This window comes from Erithacus rubecula, assembly GCF_903797595.1.
Source record: "Erithacus rubecula genome assembly, chromosome: 1".
In the NCBI taxonomy this organism is placed as follows: Eukaryota; Metazoa; Chordata; class Aves; order Passeriformes; family Muscicapidae; genus Erithacus; species Erithacus rubecula.
Window position 1 is genome coordinate 31,622,528 of NC_136658.1, and position 18,923 is coordinate 31,641,450.

General features: G+C 39.6%; 1 protein-coding gene across 6 annotated transcripts in view; it reads left to right on the top strand.

Annotated features, from left to right (window-relative positions):
- The window catches only part of PICALM (phosphatidylinositol binding clathrin assembly protein), a 64,449-nt gene extending 48,104 nt beyond the window's left edge, over nt 1-16,345 (top strand). For 2 of the 6 annotated variants that reach the window (XM_079303746.1, XM_079303742.1), the window contains 8 exons: nt 564-695; nt 806-836; nt 1,622-1,721; nt 3,458-3,481; nt 5,477-5,536; nt 7,840-7,944; nt 13,981-14,083; nt 14,996-16,345. In XM_079303746.1, the coding sequence (XP_079159872.1) occupies nt 564-695; nt 806-836; nt 1,622-1,721; nt 3,458-3,481; nt 5,477-5,536; nt 7,840-7,944; nt 13,981-14,073 (545 nt within the window). In that variant the 3' untranslated portion in view covers nt 14,074-14,083; nt 14,996-16,345. The remainder of the gene's footprint in view (nt 1-563; nt 696-805; nt 837-1,621; nt 1,722-3,457; nt 3,482-5,476; nt 5,537-7,839; nt 7,945-13,980; nt 14,084-14,995) is intronic. The other 4 variants (XM_079303747.1, XM_079303743.1, XM_079303744.1 and 1 more) reach the window with 3 other exon arrangements.
- The last annotated feature ends 2,578 nt before the right edge of the window (nt 16,346-18,923 follow it).

Below are 18,923 nucleotides of genomic sequence, written 5' to 3' on the forward strand. Positions count from 1 at the left end.
TTTTGGCACTCTTTGCCTCCTCTTTTGGCATTAAGATTGCTTCAGAAATTGATCAGTTAATACACAGTTAATTTAGATTGAAGTTATAGTGCTCTTTCTATTCTTTTGAGCATCTGGAAAGTAGATATTTTCTGGTTTTTTGCATAGTCTCTTGGCATTGGATTTTTTTTTTTTGTAAGCCAGTGGTTTGCTAAAAGCCAATACCTGTTTTTGTAAGGTTGAAACACTTGATTTTTTTTTTTTTTCCTTTAAGTTTTGACTGCTTTACAGTCACTGTGAATCCAATCCAGGTAAAATTGTCTCATAGGTTAAACCACTGAAGTGAAATCTTATTTCACTGATAGATATGATAACTGAAAGATATGGTAAATACCATGTGAAAGATGGTAAATATCTTTTTTTTATCTAGAGGCAAGGATGTTTTGTCCTTCCTGTATAGAGTAGGTTCACCAGGTTAAATTTGGTATTTTAGCCATTGTGTTGACTTTGCTGTTTGTTTAATTGAATGTTGTGACATTTGTGAAATGCCTGTGATTCAAATGATTTATGTTTCTCATTCCAAGGTTTTGATGAACTAGGTGGTCTCCTAAAACCAACAGTGGCCTCTCAAAACCAGAGTCTTCCAGTTGCCAAAGTACCGCCTAATAAATTAGTGTCAGATGATCTGGATTCATCTTTAGCCAATCTTGTAGGCAGTAAGTATGGAACCACTAATATGCAAATACTTATTTCAATTTGTAAATACTTATTTGATTTCTTTGAAACAAACAGAATTTCAGTAGTCTCTTTTTCTCCCTTGTGACAGATTTGGGCATTGGAAATGGAACTACTAAAAAGTGAGTATGCTTAATCAGAAATTGAGCATTTGGGCTTTCATGATAGTAAATTTTCATGAGTGTACACGTTGAAACCTGTGCATGCCAACATAATGTTAGCCTTCATGTGGGCTTGTAATGAGTCGTTGAGAGCTGTTGGAAGGTACCTGTAGACTGAGTGGCAGTGACAATGATAGCAGCAGGCAGTGTGTCCTGTCTTTGGTTTGTTTCAGACTTTATGTATATTAAAAAAAATTAGTTCATCAAAATGTTTCTCTGGAGTTGTTGCAGGTAGTCATAGCACTCCTTAAATACTTGGTATGATCTGAGTGTGAGCAGAGTAGTTTTAAAGATTGTGAAATTGCAACCTTGGTCTGGATGCTGACCTTTAGACAAGTGAATTCTGCAGCAGACTATGTGGATTCAACAGTGAACATCTGCTCTAGCAGAAAAATTGAGAAATGGGATTGGCAACTTTCAAGTTTATTTGGATCATCAACTCTGAAATCATTCAGGAATCTAATATGTCTTGAAATCTAACTCAAATATCTTGACCTGAATCAGATACACTAACTTACCTATTCTGGGCAAGTTGACTGAGAATGCTGAGGGGGCTCATGCTGAACCTCTTTTCTTACTTTTCCAAACCAAAACGTGTTGCCATGAAATTTTCTATCAACTCCTTTGCTAAATGAGCTTCATTAATAAAAGAAGCCTCATTCCCAAGTGGAAATGGTGTTTACCTGAGGAAGTTTTATAAGAAAGCCCAATATTTTCTAACATTTTTTTAAAAAATTTATTTGAAGTGATGTAAACTGGACTCAGCCAGGTGAAAAGAAACTAACAGGTGGTTCCAACTGGCAACCCAAGATTGCACCTACAACTGCGTGGAATGCTCCAACGTTGGTAAGCAAATGCTCATTTTAAACTAGTGAGTTCCCTGCAATTTAGATCTGCAGGGTGATGTATAATGGATGAATTTGAAATGGTCCATAGTTGCAGTAAAAGGGTAATAGAAAATTGAAGAAGTGGTCAGTTAGAGCCGTGTACTACTGCACTACTGTGATTCTGGTAAATAGTTTGTGATCTGCAGGTTTAGCATGGACTTCAGTAGTGTTTGAGCAGCCTCTCTCGTGGGAGATAGGGGTCTCTGGGTTTCATTTAATGGGCTTTTCAGGTGCATGTGGAGACAGGACAAGGGGCAACGGCTGTGAACTAACAGAGGTCAGGTTTAGATTAGATACTAGGAAAAAAATGTGTTTATGCAAGGGTGGTGAGGCACTGGCACAGGTTTCCCAGACAAGCTGTGGATGCCCCAATCTCTGGAAGTGTGCAAGGCCAGGTTGGATGGGGCTTTGAGCAGGCTACTCTAGTGGAAGGTGTCCCTGCCCATGGCAGGGGGGTTAGAACTGGGTGATCATCAAAGTACTTTCCAACCCAAACCATTTTATGAGTTTATTACATACAATTCTGAATTCCAAGGAATTCTAGACTTTGCAGTCTAGAAAGTAGAATTGTGAAAGTGTCTTTCAAGTGAACTTATAAGTCATGCATCATTACACTGTAACTTGGCCTGCTCTGGGGGTGGGACCTGGCCTCACTGATAGTTGCAGACCTGTCTGTGGCTACAACTTTCTTAATGTATGTAACTACTGCTCTCCTGCCCAAGTGTGTGCAATTGCTTTTTAATCCATGTCATGATGAGCAAGTTAATGTCTGTTAACAGGTAGTATTGGCAAGGATTTTGGGGTAGCAGTTTAGGGGGCGTACTTTAAGTACATTAAGGCTTTACAGAAGTAGTTTCCACAATGTTACAGTTTTCACATAACATTTTTGCACGTGAATCCTACTCACCCTTACACCAGTGACCTGGGGAACTCTACATGGACAGAACAGGCAACAGACTGCCCCCAAGGATTTACTGTATCTGACTCTGGCCGGGGGAGGTTGAATCTGCAGTGTAGTAATACAGCATTGTGGATTTGGAAAGATAGAACTTGTCTCTGGATCCACCACCTCTTCCCTACCAGGTGTCCCTTATCAACTCACTACATTTTTGTAGGGAGAAATATATGTTTGTAGATTCTTATGGAGTGTGTAGATATTGAAGAAATTGTAACTACTTACCTGCATTAATGACTGGTGGTTTGAGTTTACCTGTGTGCTTGAATCTGTTTAATAACTCATGTCTTATATCTACATCTTGTGATGATAAGTCATTACGTTTAACAGCTTTTTTTATTGAAAGATACTGTTGAGACACTTCCTGTGAAACTGTTCTATAAACATCAGAAGCTTGAAAAAGAAATAGCGTGAGGGGGAAAAAATGCTTTGTTTCCTCTGCTGGTCCATTTATTGTGGAGTTGCTGCTGCTTGCTAAAAAAAATATGCTTTTGAAAATCTTTGGTGAAAAAGGCATATACCAAATAAATGGACTGTGCAAACCAATGTCAAACCTAATACCAATGACAGTATCACAGGTATGTTGTCTCAGTGAATGACTTGAATTACAAGAATGTGTTGGAGTAAACATTTAATGTATTTGTGAACTAAAATGCTATCTGTGTATATTCTGTTGTGTAAGTATTTGCTTCTAATCCAGTGTTATTGCATTATGTAATTGTTCTCCCTGGGAAATACAGAATGGCATGCATTTTCCACAATACGTAAGTCAAACAACCCACAGCCTTTTTGCAATCGACTGGCATGCTGATATTAACCACTGCTGTTGCAGAATCTCATAACCTCCTCGCTATTTACACATTTCTCATTTGAAAATCTTTGGTGTGCCAAAAATTGAGCTTTTCCTAGCATACACAAACTTCATAGGTGGTGTGCAGGCTCTTGAATTGAATGATGGCATGGGAAATACCAAGATTATTTTTCCTCGCTTTAAACTGTACCATCTGCTGCCAGAGAGCTGGGGTGTGTGTCTGTGCTGCCTTTAATGCATTTGGTGAATTCTGAATGATGATAAAAATATTGTGTTTGAATAACTGCATGAAACCTCACAGGCTTCTGTTATACGTGGCACTTGATCCACATTTATTGTAGATCTTGATTTTTAAACTATTTTTTTTTAAGTGGGGAGAGACCAATATGTCATGAATGCTCATAAGAAAAAAGAAAATTAATGCAGATAGTTTACAGAGGGCAAGAAATAACCTGTGCTTGCTGTCTGAGGAGTGCAGGTTTTCATTTCAAAGGACATTTTTCTTTATGTCAACAGTAATATTGGTCTTTCCCTGCATTCTATTTTTATTCCAGGGTAACTCTGTAATTAAAGGATGGTAGGTCCTTATTTGAGCACTCAACAATAAGTTTATTCAGCATGTTTGTGTAGGTGTGTGTACACAAGCAAAACAAAACAAAAAAAAATTGTGATTTTCAGGATAGCTTTGCCCACTGTATGAAATATATGGCGAATACACTGTCCAGATGTTCTATCTGTTTTCATGGCAATTGAAATGCAAGTTGCTCTGGCTCTACTATATAAGAAAAAGCAGCTGATACCTTAGAACTAAATTCAGAAGCAGCTTTCTTGATGTCCTATTCTTGATGGAACAATTTATCTGCTTTAATTCATCCAGTATGATTAATGGTTTATCATTTGCCTGTTTTCTGTAGCAGTAATGTCTGTGTACCAAGAAAAGGTTATAATGTTTGTCTTGAATAGAAATCCCCCCAGCAAAAGCATGAAAATTACTGTCTTTTTCTATAAGGGAGGACTGGCAGGAGGTGCAGTGGATAGACAGTAAGTTATCTGAATATCTCTAAGCACCAGTTCAGTCTGAAAAAAAAAATCCAACTCTTTTGTCCTTGTAATAGTAATGCTAATTCAGAAAGTGGATAATAAATTCTAGAATAAATAATATGGCTAAGAGATGAAGAACTGTCTTATATTTCTAAGAATTATCAGCTGTTTTTCTACATATATATTGCCAAGCTGCTTACAAAACTGAATTCACCCAGGCTTTGTCTGTTAACAGCAATTTTACTGTACCTTCATGAAAGTACAGTAAACATGTCAGGGTGATATAAACGTATATGCCAAGTACTAAGAGGACTTCTAGGATGTTCAGGTGTAGTGAATGGAGTGAGTGAGCAAGAGGAAATGCAAACTGGGTATTCCTGTGAGAGTCTAATTTATATTAAAGCCTGCTAGGAGAATCCCCATAGTGTCTCCATAATGGCTAAAGAGAATTCCTGTAAGTGTTAGCAGAAGCAATGTTGATTTGCTCTTTGAGTCTTTCAAATTCTCCTTGTGTACCATTATTTTTGATACTGAAATACAGGTGTGTATTTCATGGGATTAAAAAAAGTGCTTCTGCTTCATGAATATTTTCTCTTAAACTTTTCTGAGACTTGTGCTATGTTCTCTAAATAGGATGTTGAGAGAGTGGTGCTTGTAGTTTACTTCAAACAGCCAGAATCCTAACATGATAAAAGCAAATACATTGTTAGAGATTTGCCAGGATAGCCCAGAAACTTTCACTCAGGTATTGCACTCCATCTGAAATAATTAGGATACACTCCTAACTTCAGACTGCAAATGCTATTTATTCTTTGCTATGTTCATAATAAGCTGAGTGCTGCAGTTGATCCTTAGAGTATGCAGCAGATGTCTTCTCCTCTCAGTTCACCACTGTTTCTCACGCCAGGCACCCCCTGTAATGGCCTATCCTGCCACAACACCAACAGGAATGATGGGCTACGTGATGGTGAGTGGAATTCCTACAACTCCAACCAGCCAGTTGTTATATATTGTTTGATTGGTTATAGTTTGGTAGCTCTTGTTTTTCTGAACTATTCTACTGAAGACTGATTTTCAACTCCGATTCATTTATTCCTCGCCAGATTATTAACTTCCAGTTTTCAGAACCACTTACATGCTGTTTGTCTGAAATTAAGCCTGTGCTTCCTTACTTAACCTGTTTTATTCATAATCTTCTTAAAATGCAACTAGATCATGTTTAATGTCCCTTCCAACCCAAACCATTCTGTGATTCTATGAAAATTAACACAGTGTCTGTTCTTGGTGATCTTCATTGGCATAGACATAAAAGTATCATAGAACTAAGTTTATCATGTCAATATAAATAGCTGCTTTTCAGAACAGAAATAGTTTCTTGGTGAAGTGAAGCCTTCCTTTAACACCTTCTGCTGAGGTTGGGAGCAAGTGTCTGTGATGATTAATGCTACAAAAGTGCAAGTTTGTGACACTACAATATGGTGTGGTTTTGGTTGAGAATTGGACATGTTAGTGACACACCAGTGCCTCAAGGCTTTTGACATAAACCTGACCTTCTTGCTTTTTGCTCTGAAAATGTTTGCTCTTACCTTAAATTTTCAAATATTTCTGAAATTATATGCCTTAGCTCTTTTTAGTGTGATTTTGATGGACCGCAGCTTTCCTGGGTGAATAAAAGGCAAGAAAATTCAAGCCATTACTCTATTAAATGTCTCACAGATTAAAGGAAAAAAAGTTAAATGTTTTGTCATATAACCAAATTAGTTTAATGACTTATAGCTTGTATACACTCAGTTAGTGAACTGCAGAAGTGGCCAAATGTGTTCTTGAGGGCCTCCTGGGAGAGTATCATATATCAATCATTCCCTATTACCCATCCACAAACTCCCATATTCTTGATCAAAGCTGTTATGATTTAAACTAACATGAGTGTGTATTCAAACTTGATCTACACGACTTTGCCCTTATGGTACCAGCAGCATTTTCATAGTTATTTTGAGTCAGCAGCAGGGGAAGGTAACATATGTAGTGTACAAGAAGTAATCTTGCTTGTTTTGTTACGTTGTTGTGTTATGTTTAATTGTGGGGTTGAAATGTCAATGTGAAATGGAAGCTGGGATTAAGGAGCTGTAACTCTGTTACCCTGAATTGCTGCTGCTTGTTCAGACGTGCAGTATCTCAGCGGGTGGGTGAGATGGGCCATTGCAGAATGACCAGTGGGCTCCGTAGCACATCCTGAAATCTGCCCTGCCTGATTCAGACTTTACTCAGGATGTCTACCATGAGGAATCTCTGAAATGTTGACTCAATTTATAACCATTGCTGTGAAACCTTTTAGTTTTTCATAAAAGCAGTAGTGGGGATCAGAGTTCTGAGGATGGTCCTCTCCATCTGCAGACTTTTCCCTTATGTTCCCATATATTGTGAGCATGCTGGGACAGGCAGCTTGCTTAGTGCTGTAGCACTGTGCCTGGGCATTCCCTGGCTGCTGCTGTCTCATGGGCCAACAATTGCTCAGTTGTTCTTACAATTTTTTTTATAAGGTGTTTTTATTAGGGTCAGTTTATTGCATGGGTTCACCCTGTGGTTGCCCAAACAGCTGGTTGGCGTGGTAGAGAAGTACCACCACCACCAGGATTAGTCAGGGAAAAGCTGCTTGCTTGGAATAGGGATTGCTTCAGTAGGACTGCTGCTGGCTGTCAACCCAAGCCTGAGAGGAATGCCAAAAGCAGTGCCAGAGATGGGCATCTGTGTTAAATATAACCTGACTTGTAAGACCATTAGTGCACATTAAACTCATTATTTGGCTCAGCTGGAGTGTCGGTAACACTGACTCTGATTGCATAATGACTTAACATTAATCCCACATACAGCTCTCAGTTTTCAGTTTTGTCCTGAACTCTGTCAGCACTGCACTGCTGTCTGCAAAACTGTGCTTGTGCTGTCAGAGGCAGTCTGGGAAGTGCTGTCAGACCTCATGTTTGGGAGCAGAAGGACCAGCAGAAATGCTTGTCTAACAAGTGTTTTCATGCTTCACATCTTAGCAGGAGGAGATTGAATGGGCTCAGTTGTTATTGAAACAATTCCTTGAAAAGGCTCTAATGTTCCTTTCTGGTAACCTTTATTTGCAGAGTATTGTAGAAGGATCTCACATGGTTGCATATCTCCAATATGAGCAAAACTTTTCACCTGTTTGCCATTTTCCTTTATCACCTTAAATAATTGCAATGTATTAATGCTGTGTGTGATTTGATGCTGTCTGGGTTTTTTCAGCCATCACAGATGGGAGGCATACCAGTAATGACACAGCCAACTTTGATATACAGTCAGCCAGTCATGAGACCACCAAACCCCTTTGGCCCTGTACCGGGAGCACAGGTGTGTATATTCAAATTATTGTTGCTGGGAATGAATTAATGAGGCAGTTTCCTTAAAAGTATATTAAATATGTTACTTTTATACATAGATATAATTAATATTTTTTATTTGTGTTGGGCAAATTATTGCACAAGCCCAGTGGATCATGAGAGGCTTTCTTCCTATATGTTTGCATCCATATTGACAGAAGCAAGTTCAGGTTACCAAAGCAAAGAGGGTAGGTTTTTTCAGGCATTGTTTTTCTGGTAATGTGACAATGACAAAGAATAGGAGAAGCTGATGTCTGTGCTTTTTGCTGAAGATGAGCTTTTTCTCCAATGTCATATTCCATGCTGCTTTACCCTCAGAATGTGGCTTTGTGAAATTGGCTATTACAGCTTTTTCCTAAGTATATGTGTCACCATTCAATATAAGTATAATAGAATATATGTGTCACCCTGTTACAATTAAAAGTATTAGATTATAATGTACCCCAGGTGCAAGGTGTGTACTTATATTACAGCATTTTGCAGAGGCTAAATGTAGAGGGTGTGTGTAGCCTTTTATGTCCATGGCTGCATTGGATGGGTTTGAAAAAACTGGAATCAGACTTGGTGGAACCTCAACCCACCACTCAGTTGTTGGTCCTGACCTCCCACAGTGGGAGGCACATGGCACATCCCTCTAGTTTCCAGTGGGTTTTGTGTTCCTCCATGGTTTTGCAGGAGACTGCATTTGCAGTGTAGTGAAGATGTGCAATAGCAATACCCATCTACCTGGCCTTTCCCTGTTAGGTGCCACCTTAGATGGAGTGCTCCTGAAATCCCCTGGTTATCTGTTTCTTGGGATGTGTTGTATCCAGGTTGATTACCTAACCTACTGGAATGAGTGTGCCAAAGGCCACTCAGAACTGACTGTATCAATAACTGGAGTTAAATACATACCTGTTAGTGATTTGTTTTACTTGTTTTTTGCAAATGTCTTTCACTGGGAAATCTCTGTCTGAACTCACTTTTATAACCCAATAGGCATCTTTAAGAGATGGGCTTTTTTTACAGTAGAAAAAAACATTTTAAAAAGTAGGAGAAAGAGGGGGTGGATAACCCTGACCACCCTCATACTACTTTTGGAAAATTCTGAGATCATTAAGACTTTGTGTTTGTGCTCTGCATATAGAGGCAGAGCCAAGTTTAGCTGGCAGACTAAAGCTTCAGGATTAAGTGTGGTTTTACTCACCTACCAGATGCTTTTTTTTCAAAGTTCACTCTGTACATCTGATTTCTATTAGAAAAATGAAAGACATTGTGCCTGTATTTTGATCTTACTATAAAGAGCTCTGTCTCTATAGGTGACTATTTAAAAGCAGTTGTGTATAACCTCACCTAGGTAGAGGGTGGTGCTTGCAACCTGTAGGTTGCTGACTAGACTGTGGAGGGAAGAGAATTCAGCCATAAGCTGGATCTAAAAAGACCTCAAGCATTTTTCAGTGCCTCAGTCTGATCCTTTAATAAGAAAGGTTCTGCTGTGTGCTGCCAGTGGGCTGTATGCCCATTGTCTTCTTCAAAATACAACCTTGTGGATAGGGTATTTTTTCTAAATGTCTCCTTTTAAATGCTTTATCTGAAAGGGATGCTGTTAGACTTCTTTAGCTAGAAATGCAGTTCTCAGCTGGCTTTTTCTTGGATTTCTGAAAGCTGCTTTGCACCTTCACTGTCACTTAAATGATTTGGTATTTTTCACGTGGGTTTTATACCATTTCAATAGGACAAATAGTGTTTATGAAAGTTTTTAAATATTGACAAAGTAAAATGATCTTCAAGGATAGGAGTTTTCTCTACATAAAAAAATATACTGAAATGATCCTTAGGAAAAAAACACCTGCCTACCTGCCTGATTCAGTTATGAACAGGTAGGTGGGTCTGAACAGCTCAGTGAGCCTTTCTGCTTCATTTGACATTGCAGGGCGTGGCCTAGGTTGAATCCCAGCTGGCTGTCAGAACAGGAGAAAGAGGAATTAGTCACAAGTGAGGTGTGTGGAGCTATATTTATTCTCTTATCTGACAATGTTTGGCTCCTGTGAGAATTAATTTCATTGAAAACACACCCTTTGAGTCAGCATTTGCTGTGACCAAGAAGGGCTTTCCCTGAGACACACAGTCTGTATTGCTGGAAGGCATTGAGTGTTCAAAAGCCTGACATGAGTAAACCATCTTAAATTTAACAAGAGTTGCATGTGAGAGCTTCCCCATGCACAGCAGAGTTTATTAATGTATAGCTATGGAGGGGAGTTATAGTTTTATCACACTGAATTTACTGTGTGCTGAGTCTTGAGGCTCTTCTCAGAACATATTTCATAGTTTAAGTTTATTTAATGCTCTTGTGCCAGAAATAGAAAAATGAAAGTAAAAGAAATAGGAACGTGTATTCTTAGGGTTAGTAAACAAATCCTAAAGAATAAGTAATGGTTATCAGAAAGGCATACAACACAAACTGCCCACATGGATCACTGTAAACACCATTGTTCTAATACTGGTTTTGTCCATGGCATCATTACTGTCAAAAACTAAATAGTTTTTCATATTTACTTTTAAAGCACCAGATTATATCACCTCCAGTCTCCTGATAGATCTTGGGTGTTGTCTACAGTAAAGAAAGCTGAAGGTACTTAAAAGCATGATGATGGATATGACGTTGTTGCCAAAAATTTTATTGCTGAGTTGTAGTGAGCTGAGAACACACTGGGAAAATAGGCATCTTAATGTTGTGCAGTTTTTGTATAAATGAAACTGTTGTTCATAACTTGATACTCTCAAGGATTAGTCATAATAAGTTGGTTTTTTTCATCTCTAGACATACCTATTTTGCTTCTCTTCCAAGTGTTCCCGTTACATGCCAGCAACTTTTTTCCTAACTGTTGCAGTCAAAAGCAAGGTAGTTTGGGTTTTAAGGACAAAATAACTGTGAATGAAACTAGAACAGTAATTTCTTTGAAAATCTGAGTGCAGAAGGCAAGGCATTCATAGTTTTGAAAGGTGTGTAATTTTTCTTTGAAAATACTTATCTTGCAGTATTTCCCACCTGAGAAAGAAACTAAGTTTTCATCATGATAAAATAGTGGGCATTACCACTGCAAGCTATTATCTGGTGTGCTACCCAGAACAGGGAGAATGGTTGGAGTTGCTTGATGACATTGTAGCTGGTCAGGGGGAAGTGTGGGTGTGTCTGAGGAGGGGGCAGGCTGAATCAGTGGTTCAAGCAGAGGGATGGCAGATGTGATACAGTACAGCAAATGGTGAATGTCCCAGACAAGCTACATCTGCTGATCCATGGGGGCTGGAATGTGTCTGCCCATCACTAGGCCTGAGTGTCACAATGTGCAGCAGCAGGGCTTGGCTGTTAAACCAACAATGGTGTTGTGTTGGCCACTATAAAATGGTACAATTAGGACAAATCCAGGTGCCTTCACATGTTCTGGTGTGATTGTCCCTAGAAAGACATAGCCTAAGGAGGGGGAAGCAGATGGATAGTGCAAAATTTAAGATTTAAAATAGCATAAAGAAATCACTCCGCCTACTGCCAACATCTATATAAATTGTAACACTGCAGTTGTTAACACAGACATTTGTACACAGCAAGCAGCAGGACTGATCACCTGGGTGATGGAGAATAGGTAAATGTGCAAATGAGCAAGATGGTTTGGTGGATGTGTTTTGTGGTTGTTTTTTGGCTGGGTGTAGGGGGGGTGATTTGAGGGCTGTTGGAAACTGTAAGAACACAGGGTATGAAGTTCAGGGCAGACTTATGTCAGAAAGTAGACCTTAGAGATGCTTGCTTTGGCACATTACCCCTAAAATATATGCTAAAGCAGCCTGACAGACTTGTTTAATGGGGAACCAGAATGTAGGCAATGATGGCAGTCAGCCCAGTGCTCGCTTATGGACGGGTTCGTAGGCTTTACTGACTCCAGGGAGCTTTGCCTTTGTTGGAGGCAGGGAGGAATGATGGGTGATGCTGGAGGAGAGCAAGCTGTCTGAGCAGCACAGTGCAGTGCATTGCACATCACACCAGCTCTGGACAGTAGGGGCACTAAATCCACAGCTCCAGTTAGATCAGCACTAGATGGCCAGCGCTGTTGTTTTAAATGCTTCTGCTTAGAAACTGATAAGAGTGATCCTGGCTTTCAGATCTATTTATCAACAGTTATCTAGAGAGGTGCAATGTAAGAAACTGTCTAACTATACTTTCCATGTATTTTTTTAGGCCTCCTTTTTAATAATCAGAGGAATCTTGTTAAAATGTGTATTTACTGCAAGGTGTTGTGTCTGTCTGAATTCAATTATGGCATCTAGGTAATAGCATTGTCGGTTTTTTCCTCACATTTTAACCTGAACAGGCTTCCTGAAATTTCCTGTGTGTCTGGTTACATGCTGATGTTGCACAAATGACTCTAACCTACCAGTCTTCCACACTGCTTTCAAACTGGATGTTACTTTGCACTTGATATGGTTGGAGATTTGCCAGCTCAGTTTGATAGGAGCTTTAGTATGTGACTTTGAGGCATTTGGCCATAAAGAGGGCAAATGTCTCTTGAAATCAAGTGGCAGAAGACATTGCTTGCTGAAGTTAGGATTCTATTGGACCATATCCCTAGACTGCCTATGGTTTTCCAAAGGGAAGAACCAAGTTTAAGAGGGGGAATTCTGACATCCTGAAACTGCTTCTCAATAATTTCCTATTCTGTCTCATGATTTTTCCATAATTTATTTATGATGACTGGATCTGAGTGCCCCATGGGGGGAATGGGGTTTAAAGAGGAGATGAAGATTTCAATGCAGATCAAGCATGTACTGATCCTGAAGGCAGTCCTTCTGCTCATGTGATTTCTGAGATGGACATTCATGTGAAAAATTTAAATGTGCAATGTCAATATTTACACTCCGAGCACTTCTGCAAGCAATTCCCATAAGCAGATGCCCTGTCATGCGTAGGTTGGCAGGTGTCTGGCATTTCCAAAGGAAAAGGTCTTCATGCAATATTTTTTGCCATGGGCACAGAGTGCAAGTGACTCGATTCTGAACAAACTGTTCCAGTGAAGAACCCAAATTGGAGCATGCTGACTATGATTTCTAACTGCAAAAACATGCATGTTCTACCCAGGGGCAGGGCCAGTAGGATTTAATAAAACACCATTTATAAAGGGAAAACTACTAGCACAGAAGGAAAAATAAATCAACAAATAGCAGATACTCCTGCAAGTACAGCCTGCAGATTATTGGTCCTTCCCAGCAGCAGTAGTTGGAGTGCCAGTGTTACCCACCCCTAAGTTATGTGCTTTATATGACTGAGTTTGTGGTGTGGTTCTTTAGGTACATGACTGTAGGATGTAATTTTTATGAGTGTATAGACTATGAGTCACAGTCTTCAGTTCTCACCTGAACAGCCACAGTAGCAGTTGAAACTCTCATCTTTTTTCCTTTTTTTTTTTTTTTTTTTTCCTTTTTCTCCTGCTCACAGAATATATCCCATGTTCTCCTCCTAGGTCCCAAATTGAGAATTATATATTCTCTGCTATCCAGCCTCTTTTTATATGCATCCTGTAATGACAAGAAAAGATGCTGAGAGCTATTCCTTCTGGAGAAACCATCTGGAAAGCTGCCATGTTCTGGCCAGACCCCAGCATCATCTCTCCCTGCCAGGCTGTTGTTTTCTCAGTAAAGCAAGGAGAGGACTAACCTGTTTCACAGAAGCCAGGCTGAATGTGTTATATCTTCTTTTGAGGAAAACTGATGTGAAAGTGTGAGGTTATCTGCTTGTTTGGCAAATGCCACTGGCATTTCCTTTCTGCAGGGTCATGTCCAGCTTGTTTCTGCATTACACCAACCATTGAAGAGACTTTGTTTTCCACATGACCAAACACCTTGTTTTAATAGTTGACTTCTGCCAAGTTTGCCTCTTAACCTCCCCTTGTCCTTTCATTACACGTTCAGCTTTCATATTCTGTCATTCTGAGACCTTGTTTTCTTTTTCTTTCCCTTTCTCTGTCGTCTTTCTTACTAGCTGTCTGCAGCATCCAGCCCTTCCAGTCAGAGTCCTCACAGAGCCTCAGGAAAGGATCCCTTTGCAGAGCTCTCTCTCCAGGATTTCTTGTAGAACAACTTAGGTATTGTCCATTATTCTGGGGAGATGCTGGTGTTTGTGATATGAAACAAAAAAAGTTCTAATTCAAGTTTTATTAACATGGCTAGAAGTGTTTCTGAAGGAAATGAAACCAAATCTTGGTGAGTCGGAAGCACTGTGGAAGTGACTTAGAAACTCTGTGTATTTAACTTCAGCAGTTTAGAGGCTGATTGTTTTTGCCTCAGTCCATTGGAAATAGAACCAGCTCATGTGGTACTTGCTGCAGTTAGGGAGAAGGAACTGGTGCTACCTGTGGTGCTACCATCAGGAAAATGTTCAGAGTTGCCCGTTAGCAGCAGAGCCCTGAGTGCTGCTGGCAGAGTGCTCGTGCGCTTCCCCATGGCTTGACCAGAGAGTTCCCTTCATGCAGGAGGAGGTGCTTGTTTCTCGTGTGCCAGGGATCCATTTTGGTACAGAGGTGCAGTGGAGAAGTTGTGTTGGTTTTGACCACTCAGAGGCAGGTGGGAATTAAATAGTAAAATGAGTGAAAACAGGAAAAAGAAATTCAAGAATTCATAATATAGAGAGTAGGCTTATTTCTCACAACAACTGCTTTTCTCTGTGCACTTCCTCTGGTTCAACATGAAAAATGATCCTGAGTTCATAATGGTGTTGGTCTGTGTTATGGTGCTGCTGGTGATACTATTTCATGGATAACTAGGTGGGTTTTATTTTTAATGCAGAGCTATTCCAAAGGCTGGTGTCATTGGAAGAACATCTTGATGGCTTTTGTTGTTTCCTGGCCCTGATTTTTTAAAATATTTTATTTCTGTTCAAAACTTCAGATCATGGGATAGCTTGGGCATCAGAAGAATGGAAATTTTTGAAGAAAAAAGGTTTAGAGTGAAGTTCTACTTCTGTTGCTTGTTAACCCCAGGGTTTTTCATCTTTCCAGATTCAGTTTATGTAACTGTGTTAGATGGAAGAGAAAGGAACGTTTCCAAAAAGATGTGCTCAGCAGTAAACTCCCACTTCCAGGAAAAAAAATGAACTTCAGTCTCTCAAACTCTCCTCTTCCATTAAGTGATGCAGTAAAATGAAGAAGACCAATGAAGGAAGCTGGGACACCTCAAGAAGAAGACATCAGTACACAACACAAAGCCAAGAATTGCCGTGAATTAAGACCAAGATCTATTTTTGCCCTGGTGACTAACACGTCAATACTCTCAGCTTCTAATAATATCCTTAATTGGTAACGTACGAAGAGAAGCCTTTCTTCTGGGAATTGATATTGGTGTTTGGAAATGCTGTCTGGATTGGAGAGGTGTCCTTTACCGTAACTCAAAACAAGACTCTGGGCAGGGGAGGGTCAGATCCTAACTCTTAATTCTGCAGTTACCTTTTCTTCAATCCTCACAAATGTAGGCACAGCAGTAATGGAAATTAACTTTTTTTAAAAATTATATATTCAGTTTGCAGTAGACATTCCTTATGTATTATTGTTTGTATTTATTTATGATTATCAATTTAACATTAATATTGTATCAAAAAAACCTCCTTATGAAAATGAGTATGGATGTATACAGTATGTCTGATTTTTATCCACAAAGAATGAATCTGATTCAGAATGCTTTTCAGCTGACATACAGAGCACTAAATATTTTAAAGGTCTGAATCTAATGAATTCTCAGTATATATGGGAATTAGGGAAGAGCTGTAAAACGCATTAATCCTTATAGTCAATTCTGTGCCTAGGATTTTGCAAGGGAACAGTTAACTGACTAGAAGAAGCACTACATTTTTAATTCAGCATTAGTGCATTGGGAAGGAACTTTATTGCTTTGTGCTTGGCATGTCATTATTTTTACATTTGACATTATAAGGCCTTTCCAATATGAATGTGAGGAATTGCTTTCACTTTAAGACTTTCCTTCTTTTCTGTAAAAAAACAAATTAAATTGAGGTGTTGTGTGTTGGGGGGGAAAGCCTTTTCATTTGGCTTGTTTATGATCATGTACCTTTTAAAAGTAAAAAGGGGGAAGTAGCTTCCTTACATATGTCTAGTGGGTATTTAGTTCACGAGGAATTAAAGTAGCGCTGTTGATCGGTGCTTTGTGTAAATACATCATAACTTCTGGGTGGAGTGGGGCCTTCAGAAGGACAGTCAATGATACGAAAGCAATTCTGTACATGAATTAAGCATACTTGCTGCATTGTCTCTGCAGATTCTATTTTTGTTTAAAATATTAAAATGTATGTTAGCAAAAATGGGTGGATTTTCAAATAAAATGCAGCTTCCACAGAACTTTTGTTACGGTATGAAAGTCTGAGGTGCTTCTTTTCTTTTTGCTGCTTAAAATGTGCACTGATAATTGCTTTGTTTACTTAATAAAATACCAAATGTATTTCATACGTGCATATTGTATTGCAGGAAGTGCAGCACTCTGAACCTGGGGCTGACATGGTCCATGCAGCCTCTTCTCCGGGCTGGCATCACAGACAGCCTCAGTGTTCCAGTAACAAGGTGTCTCCTTCTTCCTGACCTTCATCCTGACCTAAAGTGATATTTCACCATCTTCCAGTTTTTCAAAATATTCATGGCGATAAACTTGTATTGTTTATAACTGAGCAAGAAGCATAAATATGCCCCCAAAAATTATCTTCCCTAATCTTCCAACAGAAGGTAGTGCTGGAAAAGCTATGAACAATTTGAGACCATCTTCTGCAATTAGACACAGGAAGAGTTGATAGAAGTGGAACTTTCCTCTTCACAATGACCTGAGGTTTGTCCTGGAGGCCAGGATATCGTAAACTGAGCAGTACAGGTCAGTAGATTTAAAATTTCTTTCTCAAAACAGGAATAAAAAAAACCTCTGAACCTATTACACAGCATGTAATACACCCAGATCTGGAGAGTTTCTTATACATTTACTAAAATTTTGCCTTCCTACCACTGAGGTTTTCAGTGTGGGATGGTGCTCTCAGAGAGTAACTCAGCTGGGTTTTTGTATTCTGACCACCTTGCTTGTGGTAATAATATAAAGAAAGGTGAATTGTTTGAATTAGGGGCCAGCTGGAAAATAAGGTGCACACCTGTAGTCTGTTAGCTGCACCAGTAACCACCAGGGTTCAGATTGTTCTGAAATACAGTCCAGACATGGTGTGAAGGAACAAGTTACACCTTTTTCCTCCTCCAGAGCCTGATGAGCTGGGTTATGCTAAAACATGCCAACCATCTTTTTAGGTCTGTGGTGCTCTCTGAAGAGTCTAACTTGAGACTTTTGGCTGAGGAGAGATCTGTGTTTCTAGACGTCTTTGACACCTTGGACTCTGGCTGTGGACTTGAGGCTGCAAATCATTAAACCACCGAAGAATTGTGAACACTCAAACCCATGTCTTCTGCAGGGATGCTGGACTCCTGGTACCCTTTACTGCTCTCTCGTTGTTGCTCCGTGTTCCTTGAAGCAACTGCTGTGCAGATTAGGTTTTCCTGCTGAAGGCCTTGCTAAAAACCCTTGCTCTTTGGTTACTCTTGGGAGACAAACTGGCTTGAGAATTTTCCTGAGTAGTATTTTCTCATTTGCTTTGTTCCAGTAAGTGTTTGCTTTCAGTATCTCTGAAATAACACTCACTTTAGCTGAATTTAAAAAGCACAGCACACACATGTATTTTGTTTTTTAATTACTGGCACTTTTCAATAATGGGAGATTGTGAAAACCTGGTTCTCTTCAGAATTGAGTTGAAAGGTTGTTTAATCTACAGGAACAAACTGTGTAGGGAAACTGCCTGCCCTGCACAAGCAGAGGATGATGGAGTGCTTTGTTAGAGGGATGTTGTGCGTCTTAAAGCTTTATGTAGGGAACTAGTGTGTCAGAATAGCCACAATATATATGTTGTTTTTTTTAATCAGGGAATTGCATAATGAAAACAACCTGATTTACCTCTTGAGACTATTACTCTTGCCAGAACAAGAACTTGAACAGCTCCTAACAGTTTTTTAACAGCACAAATGTAGTCTGTTCATCTGAAGACAGATCTAAATTAATTTGCTACTTCTCTTCTTTGTTTCAAAGTCATAAACTAAACTGAGCTGGTACCTCAGGACATGTTTAAAGTCTGTCTTTGCATGACTTTGTGACATCAGAGGTTCCATTCAGCCAACTGCCAGAATAAGTCACAGACGTTCCCAGCTGCCAAGGGGCCCTTCAGCAAGGAAAAGGGACAGGGTGAAACCCTGCATCTTTCATTAGACAAAAAGTGCCCATCTCCAGAGCCTGACACAAATTTTGTAGCAACATAAATGAATTGCAACTTAAAGGCAATGACATAATTGAGATAAAGATTGTGGCAGAGAAATGAGAATTAAGTGCTAAAAACACTGGGAATGATAATAAATGCTGATGGGAGCAGAAGATTGACAAGATAATGTGAGGGGCAGTGAAAAAATGTGCTGAATGCAGACAAAAGAGCAGTGCTAGTGGCAGCATATGTAAACTGAACAAGAGCTTTCTCCTTGGCCTGTTGTCAATCTTGTGATTTAACCTTTGGAGCTCTCACACCACAGTGGGAAGAGCAGAAACAGGCTTGATGTGTTCCACTGAGTTTGTCCAACAAGCAAAATCTGTGGGCTGCTGCTGTCCAAGTTCAAACTGGAGGGCAGAGGGACTTAACTGATTGTTCAGCTGCATCCTGGCTGAATCAGAAGAAGTGAGGAGGAGAGAACCCTGGGCATGTTCCCTGAAGCTGTAACATTGCTGCCACCTACTCAGCTCCTTTTTGTACCTGAAGGTTGAGTAATACTATGGGAGATGGCCTTCCCAAGATAACAGCTCAGTCTAAGAGTGAGTAAAACACATTTAATTATTTTCTTGCTTCTCTGATGA